This window comes from Rana temporaria, chromosome 1 (genome assembly GCF_905171775.1).
Source record: "Rana temporaria chromosome 1, aRanTem1.1, whole genome shotgun sequence".
NCBI classification, from domain to species: domain Eukaryota; kingdom Metazoa; phylum Chordata; class Amphibia; order Anura; family Ranidae; genus Rana; species Rana temporaria.
Window position 1 is genome coordinate 420,373,499 of NC_053489.1, and position 24,812 is coordinate 420,398,310.

At 41.5% G+C, this 24,812-nt stretch overlaps 1 protein-coding gene across 1 annotated transcript in view; it reads right to left on the reverse strand.

Annotated features, from left to right (window-relative positions):
• Window positions 1-24,812, reverse strand: part of PRKG2 (protein kinase cGMP-dependent 2) — a 124,492-nt gene that overhangs the window by 94,456 nt on the left and 5,224 nt on the right. Inside the window, exons 2-3 of the mRNA XM_040325109.1 lie at window positions 17,319-17,867; window positions 2,517-2,683 (exon numbers count right to left, since the gene is read on the reverse strand). Of these exons, the coding sequence (XP_040181043.1) occupies window positions 2,517-2,683; window positions 17,319-17,854 (703 nt within the window). The 5' untranslated portion in view covers window positions 17,855-17,867. The remainder of the gene's footprint in view (window positions 1-2,516; window positions 2,684-17,318; window positions 17,868-24,812) is intronic.

Here is a 24,812-nt window from a genome sequence, read left to right on the forward strand (position 1 = left end):
GTCTCATTTCAGAAGGCCAAAACATCTCTACTAAGTCTGCAATCATCAAATGTCATTCTCCCTGCTGATTGGAGACCTCTGACTATACCTGAGCAGGGAGGGACTGAGCTGCAGATACAGTAGATCATTGCTTCCCAATGGAGAGTCTTACACTGCAGCATACTGGCAGGAGGCAAGATTTAGAAAAACAATCACTGTAAGACCTTACTGTGTTTTGATGTATCTGGAATTTAGGCTTTAAGGTAGTTGTAAAGGCAAAATATTTTTACATTTTGGATGGAGTAATAAAGGGTTAAAGGGTAAGGCATGCTTTTATTGCAGTCTGTTTTGGGAGGCAATTGGGGAGATTCACCCCATTTGTTCTGGTGATCATGGTCACCAAGACAGCAAGTAAGTGCAAATCCTAAATTTTAGACTTGTCATAAGAGCAGTAGGTGAAGGGTAATCTTACTTTGGAGACAAATGTTCTAGTGACAATTGCCTAAGATTGGAATTTCCCTCACTTTAGGGCAAATTCTTCTCACTCTGTAGTGTGTCTTCAATGCAAGAATTGAAGGCAAATCCAGCAGAACACAAACAGAAAAATATCCAGATTGGGGTTTTAAAGTTAAACTACAGGCAAACATTTTTTTTCCATTTTGGATGGAGTAAGGGAACATTATAACCCCTTCTTTTTGTGCCATCTGTGTCTCATTGGAAAGATATCACTTCACTTCCTGTCCCATAGCCATACAGGAAGTGAGAGGAAATCCCTCCAACGTTAGTAAATCTAAATTGGAAGAGTTCCCCTCTGTTACTGTTCTTAGCCATGACTAAGCGCTGAATTGCAGCGTGAAACGCGTCGGCCATTCTGTATCCGTTGTTTGCAGTGCCTGTATGTACTTTTTACATTAAAAGACCAACTTTATTTTAAGTCATTTTGGAGTGCGGCTGTCCAGAGTTTTTTTCGTTTTTTTGCTGTTACTGTTCTTAGGGCAACTCAAAATTAGGACATTTTCTTTTACTTTTTACTTTTTGTTATAATGGTAAACAGGACAAATAGAGAATGTGAATCGCCCTAATGGCGCATACAGCAATAAAAACCCGAGAGATGTTCTAATCCCTCCCCACTTTATGCAAAACAAAAAAAAGTTTTGTCTTTAGTTATACATCTGGGGGCAGATCCACAAAGATATTACGCCGGCGTATTTCTTGATACACCGCGTAATTTCAAATTTTGCGCGTCGTATCTTTGTTTTGTATCCTTAAAACAAGATACGACGGCATCTCGGCTAGATCCGACAGGTGTACGTCTTAGTACGCCGTCGGATCTAAGCTGCAATTTTTCGGCGGCCGCTAGGTGGCGTTTCTGTCGAATTCCGCGTCGAGGATGCAAATTAGCTAGTTACGGCGATCCACGAACGTACGTCCGGCCAGCGCATTTTTTTACGTCGGTTGCGTTCGGCTTTTTCCGGTGTATAGTTAAAGCTGCTGTTATGAGGCGTACTCAATGTTAAGTATGGTCGGCGTTCCAGCGTACAATTTAGAATTTTTTACGTCGTTTGCGTAAGTTCGCGAATAGGGATTTGCGTAGAATGACGTCACCGTCGTGAGCATTGGCTTGTTCCGGGTTAATTTCGAGCATGCGCACTGGGATACCCCCACGGACGGCGCATGCGCAGTTACGTCGGGTCACGACGTATTAACATAAAACACGCCCCCATTACATCCATTTGAATTCCACGCCCTTACGCCGCCAAAGATACACTACGCCGCCGTAACTTACGGCGCAAATTCTTTCAGGATTCGAAAAAAAAAAGTGACGGCGGCGTAGTGTATCTTAGATCCGCTGCGCCCAGCGTATTAATGCGCCGAGGTACGTGAATCTACCCTTAACTCTTCTTTACTCAATCCAAAACGAACAAAAATAGTTGTGGCTATACATGCACTTATAAGATACATGAAAAATGCCAACAGTGAGACCTAGATCCCCTTGAGATAAAATGTAGAACCTCTGAGAGGTACAAGAAACCATTAGTTTATCTCCCTGGCATCTACCAACAACTAAAATATCAGTTTGGGTGGAGAAGGCTCTTTAAAATCTATTAAAACTGTTTTCATACAGGGTTTATAAAAAGAATATGATGCATTTGGATATGTCTACGAAGTGCGCACCACTAAATGTTTGCTGAGGTTAGAATTTGCATATATAATGCAGGCATACACAGTGAAATGCTAACTTCTAGGTGTATTGGGATACCAAGTGTGGTCTCTTTAGCATCCAGAAATAGTTATGAATACAGCAACTTTTTATGTTTAACAACAGTACTTTATTGTTGGAACCTTGCTTCCATTTTAGCAGATCTGTTTGGTTAAGTCCATATTGAGTGCAGCGTGAAAGAGTTTGACCGCATCACCTGCTATTTTTCTCTATGACTAGATTTAGCCAGAGCTTAACATTTCCACAGCTAAGTAATGATGAGGACAGGTCCATCCAGCGTGTGTTTAGCTAAAAAAAAATACTTGGGTTAACTTACCAGCTAATACAAAGATATGAGTGCCTGGTTCGCCTTGCTTTATAATATATTCTCCCTGGGCATATCTTCTTTCGTACATGCATTCTATCGTGTCCTGGATTTGATGAGGATCAAGTCGTTTTAGAAACTGATTCTTGTACAATGCATCCGTTATAAGTTTTTTCTCACTTGAAAAGATAAAGAAGATATACGTTATAACACACACACATAAAAAAAAAAATCCATACTGTATGAGCCACAGCGTGTATGTGAATGGGGCCTAAAGAACAAGTTTAATGTAGAAGCTGTGCCTAAAAAAAGTCAGGCAAAGGACTAGTAGTGACCAGTTTTGCTTGTGGTCTCCTTGCCACTGTTCTTTCCCATTATTAGCTTACTATTATGTAGGTGTATGAAGGCAGGGCTTTGCACCCCCAGCAGGGAGAACAGTGAGCAATAGCGACATCTCATTCTAAATCTCTGGAGACTAGCAGTGCTTTAGAGTCTTACTGCAGATAAACAGTTATGAGGCTGTAGGCACAGGAGTGCTTGGGCACCCTCACATAGCAAGTGCACTGCTATTTTAGAGTTTCAGACAAAAAGTAATGCTTAGGCATTTCTAGACATTGCACATAACAGCAAGGAACCCTGCCTGCTACAGCAATATGCTACTGATCAGCAGATACACTATATTACCAAAAGTGTTGGGACTGCCTTTACACGCACATGGACTTTAATGGCATCCCAGTCTTATGCCGCGTACACACCATCACTTTATGTGATGAAAAAAAAACAACGTTTAAATCATGAAATAAAACGACGTTTTTGAAACTTCATTTTCAAAAACGACGTTGCCTACACACCATCGTTTTTTCAAAATGCTCTAGCAAAGCGCGATTACGTTCAGCACTCTTTTCCATTGAAGCTAGCTTCATAACTTGCTTCTGAGCATGCGCGGGTTTAAAAACGTAATTTTAAACGTTGTTTTGCCCACACACAGGAATCGGGCGTGTTAAAGCTAGATGTGACGTGGAGCACCAGCTGCACTATGTCTCGTGGGTAGGTGTAGCATGCGTTCCACCGCCTCTCTGTGCCACATCCGGAAGTAGCTGAACGTGACCAGGAACGCCTCGACGTTTCATCTATTGATGTCATCAGGAAGCTTCCTGGTCACATGATGGGTGTCGTATTTATAACCCTGGGTGAGATGACATCTCAAAAGGAACTGCTATGAACTTATAATATATGCCCCCTTTTAGTCTACTGAGTATACAAAGAAAAGTTATCAGTTATGTCTGTTCAATAAATGCAAAAAGACATTTCTGTCAGAAACATTTGAGCTGATAAATTCCTGTGAACAAAATTCAGTAGACAGGGCTGAAACCACATGCTTATGTTTTTTGTTTTTTTTTGTTCATTTGCCTTGACATAGGCTTTAAAGCAATCCTTTCCTATGGGGCCTCCTGTTGTCAAATTCCTACTAAATAATCTAGTTACCTAGCTATTACAAAGAATACTGACTTATTAACTTTGTAAGTCACTGACTGAACAAGCATGCGGATCAGGAAAGTCAGAGAAAAGTCAGACATGCTTATCTGCACCCATATTTTGAGTTAGTAACTCAAAAAGTTAGTACGCCGAATGATAAAAGAAGCCTCTATGTCCCTCCTAGGAAAGATTTCCTTTAAGCTCCATAAGATATGTCCTATCGGCATGCACAAAAATATGTAAAATATGTAATACTAATTAATACTCTATGACATGAAAACAGTACAGTATATGTAAATGAGAATTTTTATTAAAATGCAGTTTTATTCTAACCTATTACCTTGACTTCAACAAGTAAATAGATACGTATATGAATTACTTCCATTTTATCAATGGCAGGTTTCCCATTGCTAAACATTCCATTGAATCCCTAAATTGCTGCATTTGTAAATTTTAAAAACCAATATAAAGGAATAGTAGTGGTAAAAAAAAAAGCCCTTGTGGATTTAATTAACCTTTTTTTGGTTAAAGTGGTTGTAAACCCACTTTTTTCACTTTTACCTACAGGTAAGCCTATAATAAGGCCCCATACACACGATAGAATCCATCCGCTGAAAAATCCCAGCGAATGGGTTTCAGCGGATAGATCCTATGGTGTGTACAATCCAGCGGATCTGTTTCCGCGGATTTTTCTCCCATGCGATGGATTTCCAGCAGATAAATATTTGAAGACATGTCTTCAAATCTATCCGCTGGAATCCATCCAAACGGATTGATCCGCTGGTCTGTACAGACTCACCGGATCAATCCGTCCAAAGGGATCCCCCGCATGCGTCGTAATGATTCGACGCATGCGTGGAATTCCTTATATGACTGCGTCGCGCACGTCGCCGCGTCATCATCGCGGCGACGGCGCGACACGTCATCGCCAGAGGATTTTGGCGCGGATTTCGATTCGATGGTGAGTACACTCCATCGCATCAAAATCTGCGCAAATCCTCGAGAGGATTTATCCGTGGAAACGGTCCGCTGGACCGTATCCGCGGATAAATCCTCTCGTGTGTATGGGGCCTTAGGCTTACCTGTAGGTATAAAGAATATCTCCTAAACCTGTAAGGTTTAGGAGATATTCCCCTCGCAATGCGCCGCTGATTGCAGCGGCGCATGTGCAGGGGGGATCCACGGCGAAAGGACCGGCAGCCGCCGGACCTTCCCGAATTTAAATCTCCCGCGCGCACGCGCGGGAGTGACGTCATCGCCGCTTCAGCCAATCACAGCGCGGGAGCGGCGATACCCGGAAGACACGCCGGAGCAAGATGACATCTCGCTCGGCGTAGACCAGGTAAGTTTTCTTCACCTCGTTCAGAGGTAAGTATTTCATAATCAGCCAGTATGCGGTGCATACTAGCTGATTATGCCTTTTGCCTTGCAGGTTTAAAAAAAAAATGTTTATGCGGTTTACAACCGCTTTAATTCTCCTTTGAGAGGGTGTGGCAGGGGGCGTGTCCTATGCCGACATACAATTGCTATTAGGTGTCCCTCATTCTCATCTCAAAATGTTGGGAGGTATGCAACTAGCACTAAGTCCTACCAGGATGTTTGCATTGCTTCACTGTGACTGGATTGTTTCAATGTGAGCTCTTGATCCACAAAACTCTCATCATAAAAGGAACTTTTGCTTTTTGTTATTTTTGGAATTTACCATGGTATTTTGCCAGTGGTGCTGTTCACCTTTATATACCTGTTTTTTTTTTTATATCATATACTGTATACACCAATCAGTCATAAAATTAAAAGCACTGACAGGTAAAGCAAATAACCTTGATTATCTGGTTAAAAATGGCATGCGAATGTTGTTGGGATATATTAGGCAGCAAGTAAACATGTTCTCTCTGAAACAGATGTGCTAAAATAAAATAAAAATTGCAGTTTGCTGTGCATAGCCGCAGCCCCGTCAGAGTGCCTATGCTGACTGATGTCCACAGCCAAAAGGGAATATAACAGGTATGTGAGAATCAGAACTGGACCACTGAGCAATGGAAGAAGGTGGCCTGATCTGATGAATCATGTTTTCTTTTACACCATGTGGATAGCTGGGAGTGTGTGCTTCACTTGCCAGGGGAAGAGATGGCACCAGGATGCACTGAGGACAAGCCAGTGGAGGCAGTGTAAATGTAAAACAGCACAGCGATCAGCTAATTTCTCTGTTAGGAATAAATAAAGAACTCTGCGCTATGGTAATAAAAATATAAATATATTAAAGAAGCTGATCCCCTAAAGTGGTGTGAAAACAACTTTAGCAATGTGGGGGGTGTATAATAATAAGGGGGCACTAATAGTAGGTGATAAATAAATTCCAAATTCTAGCTTGAAACAATATATTAACTGGATGCATTGGATATATATTAACTTTAAGGTCAACAATATAATAGTGATTTAAAGTGCAAGTGCTTATATAATAACAACATAAAAAAAAAAAAGTGCAAACAGGTCTAAAAAAATGCAGCAATGGTCACTAAATGATAAGCATTGGTAAGTCCATGCATCAAATGGTTGACTTGAGAGTAGACACCATCACCACGGAACAGATATCAAACTGGCGACACCCGGTGAAAGGTAGAGGCAAGTGCCTACTTACCAGACCAACATGACCCTTTATTTGAAAAAAGGATCAGGTGGAGCTTTAGTACAGTTGGTGGCCTAAGGTCTGTACTGGTACTTGAATGGGACTGGCCAAGAATGTACTCCAACAGAGGAAATTACCATAAATAAAATGAAGAAAAAAGGGCCATAATGAAGTTCTGTGATTTATTGTAAAACAGATTAACTTCTTACTTGTGGAAGTGCCGAGACATTGGCACTAAGGAATCAAGCGTGTTAAAGCTAGATGTGACGTGGAGCACCAGCTGCACTATGTCTCGTGGGTAGGTGTAGCGTGCGTTCCACCGCCTCTCTGTGCCAAATCCGGAAGTAGCTGAACGTGACCAGGAACGCCTTGACGTACGTTTCATCTATTGATGTCATCAGGAAGCTTCCTGGTCACATGATGGGTGTCGTATTTATAACCCTGGGTGAGATGACATCTCAAAAGGAACTGCTATGAACTTATAATATATGCCCCCTTTTAGTCTACTGAGTATACAAAAGTGATCAGTTATGTCTGTTCAATAAATGCAAAAAGACATTTCTGTCAGAAACATTTGAGCTGATAAATTCCTGTGAACAAAATTCAGTAGACGGGGCTGAAACCACATGCTTATGTTTTTTTTTTTTTTTTATTCATTTGCCTTGACATAGGCTTTAAAGCAATCCTTTCCTATGGGGCCTCCTGTTGTCAAATTCCTACTAAATAATCTGGAGTGGGTGACCGCGATATTGTGTTTCTAGCACGACAGCATCGCGCTGATTCTCGGCGACATGGTGCTGACATCTGGCATGGAGTTGGTGTGGAGTTCTCCCTCTCAGGAATGCATACCAAATGCCGCACCTAGAATTGGCGGGAATCCAAGTCGGATCCCAGTCGCTTCTATGACGCGCTCGCTGGAATGTGCTTTGTCTATTCCAGCGAGCGCGTCATAGAAGCGACGGGGATCCGACTAGGATTCCCACTAATTCTAGGTGCGGCATTTGGTATGCATTCCTGAGAGGGAGAACTCCACGCCAATTTTTAAATAAAAAACTGACATGGGTTCCCCCCCAGGAGCATACCAGGCCCTTAGGTCTGGTATGGGTTGTAAGGAGACCCCCTCTACGCCGAAAAACCGGCGTAGTGGGTCCCCCTACAATCCATACCAGACCCGTATCCAAAGCACGCTACCCGGCCGGCCAGGAAAGGAGTGGGGACAAGCGAGCGCCCCCCCCCCCTGAGCCGTACCAGGCTGCATGCCCTCAACATGGGGGGTTGGGTGCTCTGGGGCAGGGGGCACACTGTGGGGCCCCCCACCCCAGAGCACCCTGTCCCCATGTTGATAATGACAGGGCCTCTTCCCGACAACCCTGGCCGTTGGTTGTCGGGGTCTGCGGGTGGGGGGTTTATCGGAATCTGGGAGCCCCCTCAAATAAGGGGGCCCCCAGATACCGGCCCCCCAACCTAAGTGAATGGATATGGGGTACATCGTACCCCTACCCATTCACCTGGAGGCAAAGTGTTAAAGTTAATAAACACACGACACAGGGTTTTTAAAATAATTTATTAGTCTGCTCCGGGGGGGCCCCCCTGTCTTCTTTAACTCTTTTAGCAGGGGGGCTTCTTCATCCGCTCTCCGGGGGGGTCTTATGCTCTCCGGGGGGTCTCCTCCACTCTCGGGGGTCTTCTTTGCTCTCCGGGGGGTCTTCTCCGCTCTGGGGGGTCTTCTTCTATCTTCGCCGCTCTCCGCGGTACCTACCCACGTGGGTAGGTACCGGAGCATGATGGGACTGTGAGGCCTATATAAGTCGGATGCAAACCGCGCACCTGTCATTGCAGCTAGAAGAGCCGTCGGTCAACATCGGAAGAAGGGAGAAGAAGAGAAGAGAAGAAGACGACGTCACAGAAGAGCGTGCTGGCCGCCTGCTAGTAACTGAGCTAACACACGAAGATAGCGGCGGCCAGCCGTGAAGGAGAAGGCACCGGACAGCGCGAGAAGAACCGGGGTGCGCCGAGTCAACAGCGGAGAGCGGCGAAGATAGAAGAAGACCCTCCCAGAACGGAGAAGACCCCCCCGGAGAGCGGAGAAGACCCCCGAGAGCGGAGGAAACCCCCGGAGAGCAGAAGACCCCCCTGGAAAGCGGAAGAAGAAGCCCCCCTGCTAAAAGAGCTAAAGAAGACAGGGGGGGCCCCGGAGCAGACTAATAAATTATTTTAAAAACCCTGTGTCGTGTGTTTATTAACTTTAACACTTTGCCTCCAGGTGAATGGGTAGGGGTACGATGTACCCCATATCCATCCACTTAGGGTGGGGGGCCAGTATCTGGGGGCCCCCTTATTTGAGGGGGCTCCCAGATTCCGATAAGCCCCCCGCCCGCAGACCCCGACAACCAACGACCAGGGTTGTCGGGAAGAGGCCCTGTCCTTATCAACATGGGGACAGGGTGCTCTGGGGTGGGGGGAGCCCCGCAGTGCGCCCCCCTGCCCCAGAGCACCCAACCCCCCCATGTTGAGGGCATGCGGCCTGGTACAGCTCAGGAGGGGGGCGCTCGCTCGTCCCCACTCCTTTCCTGGCCAGCTGGGTAGCGTGCTTTGGATACGGGTCTGGTATGGATTGTAGGGGGACCCCCTATGTCGGTTTTTCGGCGTAGGGGGGTCTCCTTACAACCCATACCAGACCTAAGGGCCTGGTATGCTCCTGGGGGGGAACCCATGTCGGTTTTTTATTTAAAAATTGGCGTGGAGTTCTCCCTCAGGAAGGCATACCAAATGCCGCACCTAGAATTGGCGGGAATCCAAGTCGGATCTCCCGTCGCTTCTATGACGGCTTTGTCTCCATCGCGGCAAGCCAGCTCGGCGCTGGCTCCCACGATGGGGCTCGTAGGTGCTCAATCTCGCCGAGAAAGGGAGCGAGATTGACACAATATCGCGGTCACCCACTGTAGTTACCTAGCTATTACAAAGAATACCGACTTATTAACTTTGTAAGTCACTGACTGAACAAGCATGCAGATCAGGAAAGTCAGAGAAAAGTCAGATGCTTATCTGCACCCGTATTTTGAGTTAGTAACTCAAAAAGTTAGTACGCCGAATGATAAAAGAAGCCACTATGTCCCTCCTAGGAAAGATTTCCTTTAAGCTCCATAAGATATGTCCTATCGGCATGCACAAAAATATGTAAAATATGTAATACTAATTAATACTCTATGACATGAAGACAGTACAGTATATGTAAATGAGAATTTTTATTAAAATGCAGTTTTATTCTAACCTATTACCTTGACTGCAACAAGTAAATAGATACGTATATGAATTACTTCCATTTTATCAATGGCTTCCTGCAGCTTGTATAATTGGCATTTTGTATAAACCACACAACATCAGACTGGGATTATAATACAACTGGGACTGTAGAGAAGCAATGCTGCCTAAATCTCGAAATAATTGCTATGGTAGAAATAAATTAATACCACACCCTCACCAACTAACCTGTGGTTTACATAGTCCACAAAACTTTAAGCTTTGAAATAAGTCTGACTATGGACCAATTAAAGCTCCCTAGCTAGGAGGCAAGAAATATCGATTAAGACGTAACTATTAATCCTTTTAACTCACCCAGCAAAAGGTATGTTCAGTACTAATTGCCTTGTGATTTGTGCAACCTGCCATTGTATTCCCACAGGAAAAAACGCTAGCAGCTAATTGGGATGTAGGTCACAGGGAATTCCATATGGTGAGCACTTAAAAACAGATCATGTTCTCCTATACATCTATACATGTTTGTCGCTAGCAGAATAAAAGTAGTGTTATAGAGAAAGGAAAGAAAAATGATAGATAAATTATGCCTATCCAAGTTATTGATATTTCTTCAAATAATATCAATAAAGCATTTTATTGTAGAGTAAAAACACATTGAAATTATTGTTTGTATGGAAGTCAATCAGGTAAGAAAGACTTAACAATAGCAAATAGTTTTTTTTTTGGTTCGTTTGGTCTTGAATATGTGGGGAATGAATATAGGGGTGATAGGGAATAACAACAAAATCATGGGGAAATAACAAGGGAAAAGAATAAAGGGAATTACATTTCACGATTATAAATCAAGATCCCAAGTGACGAGAACAGGGAAAACGTAAAACTATAAGATATATGAATGTATAGATATATGTATTTTAAAATGTATTTGTAAAATGTATGTAAAATTGTATAAAAAGAGATTGAAAACAATAACACATTGCATAACTGTTGATTTAAAAACTGAGCTAGAGCATATTTATTAAGATTTAAAGTAGGAGCCTCTGGGTAAGATATGTGAATACAAGTATTGGAAGTACCATCATCCTGGGATCATATGAAATATTTTGGGTCTAAGGTCCCCAGACCAAAGAACCAAGGGGGAAGGAATGGGCCAATTAGGACTATCGCGGTACAGGTACATAAATGAACAAATGAGGATAAGTATTTAAAAACAAAAAATAAATTTTTATTCAAAGCATAAACAGACAAGGTCACACAATTAAAATAATGATAACCTATGACAACACCAAACTGAAGATCCCCCGATGAGAAAGACACGATGGGTTGAGGGTTATGGCAGTCTCTTTGAGACTGCCATAACCCTCAACCCATCGTGTCTTTCTCCTCATCGGGGGATCTTCAGTTTGTTGTTGTCATAGGTTATCATTATTTTAATTGTGTGACCTTGTCTGTTTATGCTTTGAATAAAAATTTATTTTTTGTTTTTAAATACTTATCCTCATTTGTTCATTTATGTACCTGTACCGCGATAGTCCTAATTGGCCCATTCCTTCCCCCTTGGTTCTTTGGTCTGGGGACCTTAGACCCAAAATATTTCATATTTATTAAGATAAAACAAACAATGACACTACAATCCTTGATAATCTAAGTTCAGAAACTCGATTTTGACAGGAAAAAAATAAGAATTTCTTTTAAAAATAAGAATTTTAAAGTCCATTGTATGAATTACACTTTATATATTCCACTTTTCCTTAATAGATAAGGGCATCATGATATGGTCATCTATCATTTCTTGCCTTTCAACTTGACGGATTTAATCTGGAATTTCATTGGCAAAAACACATTACAAAATATTAAAATTATTTTGACAATTGATGAAAGCAAAGAAAACTGAGAAAATTCATCAACTGGAAGCAATCCTTCACAGATATGAGGTTACCAAAATCTGATTGGTGTCTATATATTGCTATGATTTGTTCATTGCACTAATTTACTGAGTAAACTTGGTTATGACAAGTTGCTTATTGAATTCCTTTTTTATGACATACTGCTCTAAATGAAAATACTTACATCATCTGCTTCCAGTAAAAAATAAATGATAATTTTAAAGTAAGGTTGAAAATAGAATTAAAGCATGACATGGGATTATATTATTTAATGAAAATAATTCCTGGCCCGCCCCTTCTTCCTTTTTAATCTATCCCCTGGACCATATTTTCTGATCATGCAAAGTGTTGGTTGTATGATTCTGTCAGCATTTTAAGTTCATACCAGCATATTTTTGGATATGTAACTCTGATGTCAACAGCAAGGATGGTAAACAGGTTTTCTTAGAAAGGACTAAGCTACAATGCTTCCAGTCTACTCTTTAAACCACATTTAGTGCAGGATAGCCATTAAAGTGTATTTTCAGTCAAAACGTGCAGGCTTTCTGGAGGAGGGTGAAGTGTAAACCACACTGGCTGGGTAATGGTGGATAAAGGAGAGGCCATGATGCCCCTGGAGGCTAGTATGCAGGGGGCTGAACAGAGACTGTGCCTTTTCTCTTCCCTGGCTATTCTTTCCCTCTCTGATCCTGGGTCTCTGGTGGTTCTTGTGGGCCTGCAAAAGGCTGAATTGGAGGAGACTGAAGTATTTGGGCCTCTCTGGTACCTAGAGGGTTTTATTCCATCTGTCTCATGGGCTGCTGGCCACTGAATGTCCACTGCTCTCTTCCACCTGGTGTTGCACTCCATTTCCCTCCTCTGTCACTGAAGGGGAAGACTTAGGTTCCCAGACACCAATGCAGAAAATCACAGTGCTCTTGTGTTGGCCTATGCATCTCCTGCACTTTAAAGGGGTCAACACTCAAGCCTAGTTTAGGAGCTTCCAGGCTGCACTGCAGTTTGCTGGCATTACCTACAGACCCCAGGCAGCCTCTGTTATTTCCTTATAAGGTTTATTATAGATGTTTTAAGATATGAAAGGATTATTTATTGTCTTTAGGAGCAGTGCTCTCTCTACTTGCCTGCTAACCACATATTTAAAGCGGGGGTTCACCCAAAAAAAAATGTTTTTAACATTACATTCAGGCGAGTTGTGATAATGACAATCGGCTGTTTTTTTTTTTTAAATCCTTGCCGTACATACCGTTTTAAATATATATGTTCACCGCAGCTTCCGGGTATAATCTGCGGGACTGAGCGTTCCTAATTGATTGACATGCTTCCGTCCGGAGCATACAGCGCTTCACGAGTTGCCGAAAGAAGCCGAATGTCGGTGCGCAGGCGCCGTATAGAGCCGACTCGCAGTCCGGCTTCTTTCGGCAACTCGTGACGCGCTGTATGCGCCGGTCGGAAGCCAATGTAATGTTAAAAAAACATTTTTGGGTGAACCCCCGCTTTAACTGGGTCACATGGAGACACCAAATGCAGTTAGACCACATACTGCAAAAGTTCAATATATTTTCTCCTGTTCGTAATACAATGTTTTGGACATTTATATGGCATGGTACCCAAGATTTTTTCACAACAGATGATCTAGGGGTTGCACATAATGGTCCCATAATAATGTATTACTTGTATACTGTATACATGATATCTCAGCAGTAAATCATTTCTAACCATATTGAAGCCAAAAGACAATTCTGAAATTTAGCAGGTCTTGTTATAGCTCTTATGGAACAAGAACACTTTTGGCTTTTGAAATGGTAAAGCAGATGGAAACGGAAGATCTTCACATTGCTCTATAGGAGATTCCTTTGAATTATGATTTGAGTATATGACAGCAGCTCTGATGTAGGCTGTATCACTATTTCTGGTTGGTAATACATTTTATGAGCAGTAAATATGTATTTTATTAATAATTAATTATGTAATAAAGTCTTTAAAACTATCAATATTTCCTGCAGGAAATGTGCAAAAATTATTGCTCTGTGAGTATTTTTCTGACTACAATTTGGACATTAAGTAATGAATATCATTTGCATAGTTTCAGCAATACATTTAAAGAGTGAAGGTAAAACATCTAAATTTACAGTTGACATATGTGCAAAGTAGCTTGTCTTTCACAAAATGTAATTTTATACAACTAGTTTTTTCAAATTGGTTCACCCCAGCCTGTGATTGGATAGTAAAGGCACAAAACACACTAATGAGTTTAGCAAGTTCATTGTGTAGTGCAATGTAGTAATACGTAATTGGCTAATAGTTTTGCCCATTCCTTCCGAAGTCCGAATCATGCTAAACAGGGAAATTCAAACAGCTAATACAGAAATCTAAATTAAGGTATAGAGACTGAAGTAAATTTAGATACGTCAGATTTCGATATTTAGATGGCAGATATTGCCATCTGCTCTCCTTTATACCCCACTGGGATTTACACACCATGGGCCAAATTTTACATCCCATTCATAAAATGCAGATCATGGTGTATAGCCTCCACCAAGTTACCTTTGCTTAACATAGCAGAGAGAGCTTCATAATTGGAGTAGAGTCAGAAATGTGACTTTGACAGATCACCCAACCTGGCTCTTCTCCTGTCTTTATTTTTTAAAGTATGGCCATGCTTCTTTTCTTTTTTTTTTTTTTTTTGCTTTTTCACACCTAAATGTTCATTTGAATGATCAATAGGATTTTTCTTAGGCCTCGTACACACGACCGAGTTCCTCGGCAAAAACCAGCAAGAAACTTGCTGGGAGATATTTTTTTGCCGAGGAAACCAGTCGTGTGTATACTTTCGTTGAGGAAACTGTCGAGAAACTCGACAAGCCAAAAAGAAAGCATGTTCTCTATTTCCTTGACGGGAATGGAGAAAATTGGCTTCTCGAGTTTATCGACGGCTTCACAAGGAACTCGACGAGCAAAACGATGTGTTTCGCCCGTCGAGTTTCTCGGTTGTGTGTACGAGGCCTCACTGGTACTGACTAGGACAAGAAGGATTTTTGTCCTTACAGTGAGACTATATTGGCAGTTGTTGTTCAGTAGTTTGTAAAACTTCAGTGTGGATAATACTAATCATCATCATCACTCTGACTTGTCCATCAATATGCAAGGCAACATTTACAGTTGATAATGATGGCCTATTGTATCTACTGTATTTGATTCCACCTATTGAGCGCCCCTAAAAGAAAGCAGTTTTGTCAGGGAAAAAGAGCTACTGGTAACTATTTCATATTAATTGTAGTAAAAATCTCATATCACTTGTGGCCTATGCATTTAAACTGGAAACTGTGTTTTTTACACATTTTATATAGAACCAGCATGGCTGGATGAATTTAAATAATTGCATAACCTTTTGTTCCTACTGTGCTTCAAACCGAACTAACATAATGGGCAGAAAACTCTGGTTTACAAAAACTATTCTATTCAAGTATGTATTTTTAGCACAGAAACGTATCTTCGCTTGCTCTCAGCCTCCTTCGAATCCACAAATTATTATTTTTTTTTGGTGTTGTTATCCTGTCAAAGGGTGTCTACATTCATTCTCCACTGTATGTAAATGTAGCCACCTTCTCTTGCTTGCTCCAAAAATGGACTCGGGACTATGAGATCTATAGTGTGGATAGAGCAATGCACATGACCACAACTACTTCCAAAGTGTGTGTGGGGGGGGGGGGGGGGGGAGAGACCCTCAGGACCATACTGAAGACAATACAAAAAGGCAGAAAAACACAATAAGAAACGATTCCATGAAAAATCGGTTACAGGGCTTTTAAGTAGTGGATGTATATGGACTCGTTTTGAAGAATAAGGATATTGTTTACTGTCAATTTTTTTAATTAGTCTTTAATCCTTTTCTTGCACAATGGGAGCTTGGAACCCCTTGTAATTTTTTTTAAATTTGGGGTGGAGTTCCCCTTACTATCCATACCAGACCTGAAGGGCCTGGTAATTGAATTTGGGGGAACCCAATGACTTTTCTCTGTATTGCCGGGAGCACACAATTCATTATAGCCGCGAGTGGTTTTAAATGACTTTTTTTCCTTTAGAAATTACACTTTGTGCAGGGACAGTTCTAAGCATGGGAAAACAAGCGCTACTTCACAGGCATACTATCCCTCCCCCCCCCCCCCAGGTACGAAATTTAAAGGAAAATTGCACTTTTATTGTTTCACTTTAAGCATTATTAAAATCACTGCTCCTGAAAAAACTGCAGTTTTTTAAAACTTTTTTTTGCATTGATACATGTCTCCTCGATCAGGACCCTGGTCCCCAAACACTTTTTAGGACAGTAACTTGCATATTAGCCTTTTAAAATTAGCACTTTAGATTTCAAACGTTCATATCCCATAGACTTTAACTGGGTTCTAAAGTTCACACAAACTTTTGGTCTGTTCGCAGGTTCTGGTGCGAACCGAATGGGGGGATGTCTGGCTCATTCCTACCGAAGGTAAGGGCCAAAACAACACTGAAATAAAAATTCTTTGTTTTTTTTTAATGTATCATCAATTCCTATGTTATAGGTCAGGAGTACTTGATCTAAAATATCAAATATGTGAAGGCATTGATTGAATTAACCCATTGCTGGAAGAATCCTGATAACTGTCTGTGCTGATTTTTGTATGAAAAGCTAGTTGTTTACAGTCAACATTTAACCTAAAAATATTCTAAACCATTGACCTTTAAAGGGCATATGTATAGCAAATATTCTGAGCCATTTACCCATAAATGGCATATATATATATATATATATATATATATATATAGCAGATATAATTAAAGGGAAGTCAGAACTCCTAAACTGAATGTTTTTTTTAAGTCCATGGCACAAAATTAAATGTGCTCACCAGATACTGCTTCTCACTGGTGTCACTTAAACATGGTTTCAGGTAAGTAAATGGGCATTTTTTCAGTGGTTAGTTAAAAGGGGGGGGGGGGTAGATTGATAATATCTTAGGACTGGGCTTTAAAACAAAGCAATTTATTTAAAACTCGCAAAAGTGTGCCCATTTCAGGAAAGACAATATTGTTGATATTACAATTTTGGAAAAGTAGTGGCAGAATCATTCGATGGTAAAAATTAAACTCTGTTTTAAGCATTATCCCAGAATGCAAAATAAAACAACAGTGACAAAAAGAAACTCAAACATAGGCGTGCGCACAGGGCATGCCAAGTGGGGCTGGGCACACCCTAATCACCCCGTGTAGCACATATTCCCCCTGTTTAGACTCCTGATATTTCACCAAATAAATACAAAAAAACATTTTTTTTCTCCAAAAAAAAAAAAAAAAAAAAACAATTGTAAAAAATTAAATAAAATAATAAAAAATAAAAACTACTGACACCATCCACTGCCCTACTATCACCAATATCTGCTCTTATGTCACCATCCACTGCTCTACTGACACCGTCAGTATATATACACATGCACACACACGCATATGTATTTAAGCTTTGGGCTGCACACCTAGGAACTCCAACATAGCTTTTATATTATTAAGAGAGACAACCTTGCATTAACAATTAGAACTCACCTTAAATCTTTCCTAACACAAGCTTTCTCAAATGAAAACTTTGGTGCATTGCTTTGGTCATATAGCCAGGTAGTTGGTTCAGCAGATATCCCCTCCTTGGCTCCTTTTCTTTTGCTGTTGTTAAAAAACCCAGACAAAGTCTTAAATGGTGAAGTTTGTAAAGCTCTTGAAGGTGATGTCTGGAGATGTTTAGTTGGGGAAGAATGCAACATTTTTAAAGTGGGTGTTAAAGACTGCCCCCCATGAATATTAATAACATCCTGCAGTTTGTTAAGTTGAACACACTTGCTTTGAAGTTCTTCTGTGATTTCAGAAATCGCTTGAGTTTGCTTGGTAAACTGCACCTGCAACTCCTGAAATATGTGTTCTTTTTTGAGAAGTTCCTCGTCCTTCAACCTGAGCTCTCTCTCAAGTTCCCAAACTTTTCCATCAGTTGCATCTGAATTGTGAAGACTACTACAGGCACTGACAGAGAAGTTCAGTAGTTGTCCATGTGGCTGCCTCAATGGCTTGGGTTTCATGGAGCCATTTCCCATGTCTTATAATACACTGCAAAAAAACAAAAAACAGAAAAAAAACAAATGGTTAGTTAATAAGCTATCCCCATAGAGCAGTATGCCAAAATACTACGATGTAGGCATATTGATTGAATAATAATAATGCAGTCATGCACCAAGCATGATTTCTAAAACCTTGCAGTTTTCTATATGATTAATATCATATCAGATTTATGTGGCAGGTTATGTGAAAAGCATTGTTAAAAATTAAATATATTTATATGTCCATATAATAACAGACATAACTTTGTTGCCTAAAGCTGCACTCCAAATCAGCACCCAAATTCATAGTTAAAATAAATATAAAGTATGTGGTACTGCATTACCTGACACAGAATTTGTAATTGTATTTTTGACTTAGACACCTCAGCCAGACAGCAAAGTCAGGATGATGATCTCACTTTTTTTTACTGCTTTTGAGCTGTTCACTGTGATTGGGCAATGAAAGATGAAGCAGCACACTGATGAGGTCATCCTCTGTGTGCTTTTCCTATAAGTATGTTCAAACTAGTTGCATTGTACTCATAATGGTAACTCAGGCTCTCCCAGTGTGAATATTGATGAGGATGAGATAACAGGAAACTGTCATATTCTAGTCTATGTAACATACCTTTTTTTAATAAATATTTGTTAATATATTTATGAATACATGAGTAAAGTGGTGTTTGTGTATATCTGTTTGTAGTTGAAGCTAAAATCCAGGCACAGCTTAAAACACAGCCCTGTAGTCAATAATACATCAATATTTTTATTTTATTTAAATTGTAAGGCGTGTAAATACCAGAACTGTCTGCAGAACAGGTGACTGCAAAAGGCTGATATCAAGTCAAATGTAGGTCCTTACGCTGCTTTCATAAAAAATAAATAAAAATTAACATTATATTAATTAATACGGAGCTGCATTATTTGTGTCTTTTATATTTTCATAGAGTTCAACTTTCAAATAATTAATAAACCTCATTCCTGGAAGAAAAAAAAGAGAGAGAGAGAGAGAGAGCTGAGCATATCTTGGAGTTCTGTAATCTTGTTTTTCCTATAAATTGATCCTATAGAATTTCTCTAAGACAAGAAATAGTTAGAGTCTGGTAAGTGGGGGTTTATTAGCTTGCAGAGGTAACTTGACTTACCCAGCTCTTTCTTTCTGAGTAAGGGGTCAGTCTTCAGCGATGTGGTGTGGCGCTCCACAATACATACAGAGCTAAAGGGGTGTGCAGAAATGTTCTTCTTTAGTCCTTTTAAGCATGTTTTGAAATGACAATATATAGCTTTATTTATCCTCATATGTATCAAATTATACGTCAGAATGGTTTGTCTATTGGGGATTGTTGAAGGATGATGTTAGTATAGCCCTAATGTACAGTACAGACAAAAGGTTTGGACACACCTTCTCATTCAAAGAGTTTTCTTTATTTTTATGACTATGAAAATTGTAGATTCACACTGAAGGCTTCAAAACTATGAATTAACACATGTGGAATTATACATAACAAAAAAGTGTGAAACAACTGAAAATATATTTCATATTCTAGGTTCTTCAAAGTAGCCACCTTTTGCTTTGATTACTGCTTTGCACACTCTTGGCATTCTCTTGATGAGCTTCAAGAGGTATCACTCTCCTTCTTGGTCAAATAGCCCTTACACAGCCTGGAGGTGTGTTTGGGGTCATTGTCCTGTTGAAAAATAAATGATGGTCCAACTAAACGCAAACCGGATGGAATAGCATGCCGCTGCAAGATGCTGTGGTAGCCATGCTGGTTCAGTATGCCTTCAATTTTGAATAAATCCCCAACAGTGTCACCAGCAAAGCACCCCCACATCATCACACCTCCTCCTCCATGCTTCACGGTGGGAACCAGGCATGTAGAACCATCCGTTCACCTTTTCTGCGTCGCACAAAGACACAGGGGTTGGAACCAAAGATCTCAAGTTTGGACTCATCAGACCAAAGCACAGATTTCCACGGGTCTAATGTCCATTCCTTGTGTTCTTTAGCCCAAACAAGTCTCTTCTGCTTGTTGCCTTTCTTTAGCAGTGGTTTCCTAGCAGATATTCTACCATGAAGGCCTGATTCACACAGTCTCCTCTTAACAGTTCTAGAGATGTGTCTGCTGCAAAAGGTGGCTACTTTGAATAACCTAGAATATGAAATATATTTTCAGTTGTTTCACACTTTTTTGTTATGTATAATTCCACATGTGTTAATTCATAGTTTTGATGCCTTCAGTGTGAATCTACAATTTTCATAGTCATGAAAATAAAGAAAACTCTTTGAATGAGAAGGTGTGTCCAAACTTTTGGTCTGTACTGTATGTGGTTAGCACTGCTGGTGATTTGAGCATGTAACGAGAATTGTAAGCATGTCCCCAGTGAATGAATCCCCCATGTATCCTCCCGGGTGTCCGCGAGAGATGGTGTGGAGACGAGGGGTTAATGCTGGAGGCGCGGCTCACCCAGTCTGATCGCAATTTAAACTGTGTGGGTACGTCGGGAGGCCATGCCCTCAGAGGAAGTCGGAAGGATGAAACTTCAGGGCGTGACCTCACGACACACAGGCAGCTTTACACTGTGCGCTGTTCCATCAGCGCTCCAGTGTGCGGTGACAGAGCGGTGTGCTTCAGCGGTGGACGCGGTGGATGCGGACAGACACTGGCTTATGTAACCCCACTGTGAGCCTGGAACTAGCCCTAATGTGTGCTGCAAATTTATTATTTTAAAATTGAACAAATGCTGTTATTGAAGTGCACTGACACTGTGTGTTAAATAAAGTCTTGAAACGGTATCACACCATATCCAGTTCTTTCTATTTTTGGGCATTCTGACACCTGGTGGATACTAGGCGAATAACACTCTGGTCAGGTCGCAGCTTCATGGAGGTGGAGATGATCTAAGGATTTGATGTTCAGAGCCTGAATAATTCTACTTTCTGGTGAGTAGATCTCCTTGAGGGGATACTGGCACGGGAGACGTTTGACGGGTGTATCTTGCACATGTGATGTCACCAGCTGTGGACAGCTGAACATTTGTTAAGGAACACCTTTCCCACTGAACTTTGACTCACTCTCTGACCTCTGGAGAACTTTTACACTTTTATGTATTATCTTAGATGAAAAAGAGTGGTCACATTCAGGACTTGACAACTAGCGCTGCTGTATGATTTGATAATACTTGCATTGATTTTATCAATTTTTACTATAGATATACTAAAGGGATCTTCGCCTAGACCTCTCTGCTGGTGTAAGCGGTCCTCTAATTGCATCGATTTCCGTGGATACCACGGAATCCGCAGTATGGCCAGAAGGAACCGAATAGGTAACCCCTGAGAGTTTCTCAGCCTTCCGTTCTCACATTCATCTAACAATGGATATGCTGAGGAGTATAAGAGCATCCAATGTAGGGGGTAATTCAGTGTGGGCTAACTCATCCTTCAGGGTTTCTGATAAGCCGAGCCGGAACTGTTTTTTTTAGGGTAAACTGGTTCCACTCGGACTGAGTGGCCCACTGTTTAAATTGGGCGATGTAATCTTCAACATGGGGTTTTCCCTGTCGCAGAGCACGTAAGGCAGACTCCGCAGAGATCTGCTTGCTTGGGTCATTGTATAGAAGATCCATGGCAGCACTGAAGTCTCTGAAGAAGTTTAGGATTGGATCTTCTTTCTCTATGAAAGTATTAGGCCAGGCTCGGGGGTTCCCCTCACAGGTAGGAGATGGCAGTGCAAACTTTTGTTCTGTCGGTGGCGTAAGTTTGTGTCTTCATGTCAAACAACAGTTTGCAGGCGTTAATGTATTCTCTGTATTTACTTCTATCGCCCGAGAAGATGTCTGGTGGGCTTATTTTTGGTTCTGGGGTATTGGGGTGTGTAGCCTAAGTAGGGAAGTTATCAGTGACATATGATTTGAGATTTTGGTTCTCCGTTGAAAGGTCTGTGACCATCTGTGAAAGAGCATCAAGTCTCTGGTTGAACGCTGCCATGTGGTTAACTATCTCCGATGGATCCATTTTCCTCCTATTGGTAGAGAGGTGTGTGCTATCTGTAATGCTTCAGGCAGAGTTACTATAATGGGTGGTGAGGATCACAGCTTCGGAAGTCTATGGATATGGTATTCTTAACAGTTAACTTTAATTTGGCAGAGATCAGGTAGGAAGACTCAGATAATTTGGAAATGTAAGTGGTTTTATTTAGTCTGGTAATACACAGTCACAATGTGGAGCATCAGGGTTAACATAAGTATAGTAGAAGTACACAGGAATAAAGTTTATCGTGAACGTAGGGATACTTTCTGTGAGTGGTCTTATGTTGTTATTGTTAACACTGAAGGAGTCTTTGAGACCTTTAAAGAAGGAGATGGAGACTTGGGGGGGGGGGTCTTTTTATGAGGCTTAAAAACCTCACTGTCTCAGAGCTGAACACTCAATGGGATATAGTTTTTCTTGAGACCTATATTAAACACCAGATGGTACCTCGAAGCCTAAGGTGGAAGATTTGTCCCCAAAAGGGAGAAACCGACTTGGAAGGTTGGTACAAATATTTTAACGAGGCTGGTCTAGGCCTATTGAAATTTTTGGGAGAGCGTAAGGCTAATAAGTTAAAAAGGTTGGATGATGAGATCAAGCTTATCAAAGAGAAACTCATCCCTCTTATGTCAAGTGACGAGTATGGAGAAAGATCAAAAAACCTCCTGAAGTTACTTGAAAAGGAGGAGAGGGAGCAGAGGAACAAAAAAAAAGAAAACATTTAACAGAGACATAGGGGATTATCACTCCCATATAGTCTTTGACTGGCAGAAAAAATTATTGGCAGAAGCAAATGGTACAACCAATCCAGACATGGATACTACATCTCAGGGTGTAGGTCCTAACGCTGTTGTTGCTTCGGGTATTTCCAATAACTCTGTTCCTTCTGGTGGGGCCCAGGGCCGCTCTCCTGCTGGGGTAACCCCAGGGGGACAACAGAGGAGCGTTAAATTACCATTTGTTCCACATCAAAATAATGTTGGAAGGGGGGAGATGGCACCACTGCCCCTCCACCCACCTTCCGCCCCCAAGGCCGAGGCCAATTCCATTTGGGAGGTTCAGGCCCGTCTAGAGCACGGAGACGAGGTGGACAATATGGTCCCCCACTGCCCCAGGGCCGTGGTTATGTTAATGACTTTGGCAATCAGTATAGGAATACTCGAGGCTTGTCTCAACCCAGAGGTCAAAATTATGGTCCACCCCAGACATATAGAGACACGGAGGTGGTCCATTATGCGGGTGACTATGAAGTTGACTATAATGTGTTAACCCACAATAGTTTTTTACCCCTGGGAAACGTGGTAAATCCTGAAGAGGATGACTACCGTTTACTGCCTGGGACTAATAACGCTGATGGTAGAAGTGGAGGACAGTATGATTTCAATTATGGTATTAGCCATGAGGCAAACCAGATAGAGGGTTTTCCCCAGGCCAGCCAAGGAACAAAAAGAGTGGTAGAACTAAAAGAGGAACTAGAGGGGGGAGGCACGCTCAGTCTAAAAAGACCAAGGATGTAGTGGGTACTGGCATCTTTAATCTGAGTGCGCACACCCTGACAGAACCTGAATTGGCAGTCCTGCATAGGGGACTGAAATACGCTCCACCTAAAAATCTCCGTCCAGGACTGCCTCTTATGGTTATGCTCATTCGGGTCTAGCTAATGCCTCAGTTTACAACCCGCCTGGTCATTTGCCCCCTTCATTGACAGTTTTTAGGGATCTAACACTAAAAGATATAGATGCTATAAATATCAAACAGGTTAGAAGTAAGCAAAATATTGAAAAGGGCATAGAATCTCTTTGTGCCAACAAAAATGTAGTTATTCACCCTGCGGATAAGGGGGGGGGGGGCATAGTTGTCCTAAATAAAGAGGATTATATGCAAGAAATGCAGCGTATTCTGGGTGACAGGGACACGTACACCCTTCTGGCTTTAAACCCTGGGGACAAATATAAAAAAATTCCAGAAAAGATTATATCTAAAGGTTTTGATCTTAGTATTCTGAATAAAAAGGAGAGATCCTTTTTGGTTCCGAAGTCCCCTAGGATTCCTATTATTTATTATCTCCCAAAGGTGCATAAGAATCCTGCTTGCCCCCCGGGACGACCCATTGTGAGTGGGATTGACTCCATCACGTCCCGGGTGGGCAAGTATATCGATTTCTATCTGCAGCCTTTGGTAAGGAATATGCCATCATCTTTCAAAGACACTAGGCATATCATCAATTTGTTGTCCGCTCTCAAACCATCCACTAATTTATGGATGGTGACCGCAGATGTCACCTCACTATACACAATAATTCCCCATCATTTGGGCTTGGAGGCAGTTTCATATTTTTTAAAAAAAGATTCAGGTTTATTAAGGAAGCAGGTTTCTTACAACATGGAGCTGTTGGAATATGCGGCCACCCATAATTTTTTTTGGTTCAATGACCATTTTTATAGGCAGGACAGGGGAGTCGCCATGGGGGCTAAATATGCCCCCAGCCTGGCGAACCTGTTCATGGCCAAGTGGGAGGAGGATGTCGTCTGTGTCCAAACTAGGCCCCAGATTACTCTGTGGGCCAGGTATATAGACGACATCCTCCTCCTATGGGATTTCACGGAGAGAGATTTATCTCTCTTCATGGATTCCCTTAATGTGAACAACAGGGGGATCCATTCAAGCTACGAGGCAAATCAAAAAAAGATCAACTTCCTGGATTTGAACTTTTCTGTTAGTAATGACAGCTTTGTAACATCAACTTTTTTTAAAGCCACAGACAGGAATGCATTCATACCCAAGGATAGCTGTTATCATGCCTCGTGGCTAAAGTCAGTGCCCAAGAGCCAATATCTCAGTTTAAAACGGAATTGTAGCGAACATGCAACATTTGTAGAACAGGCAGGTGTTCTGACAGAGAGATTCATAGAAAAGGGCTATTCC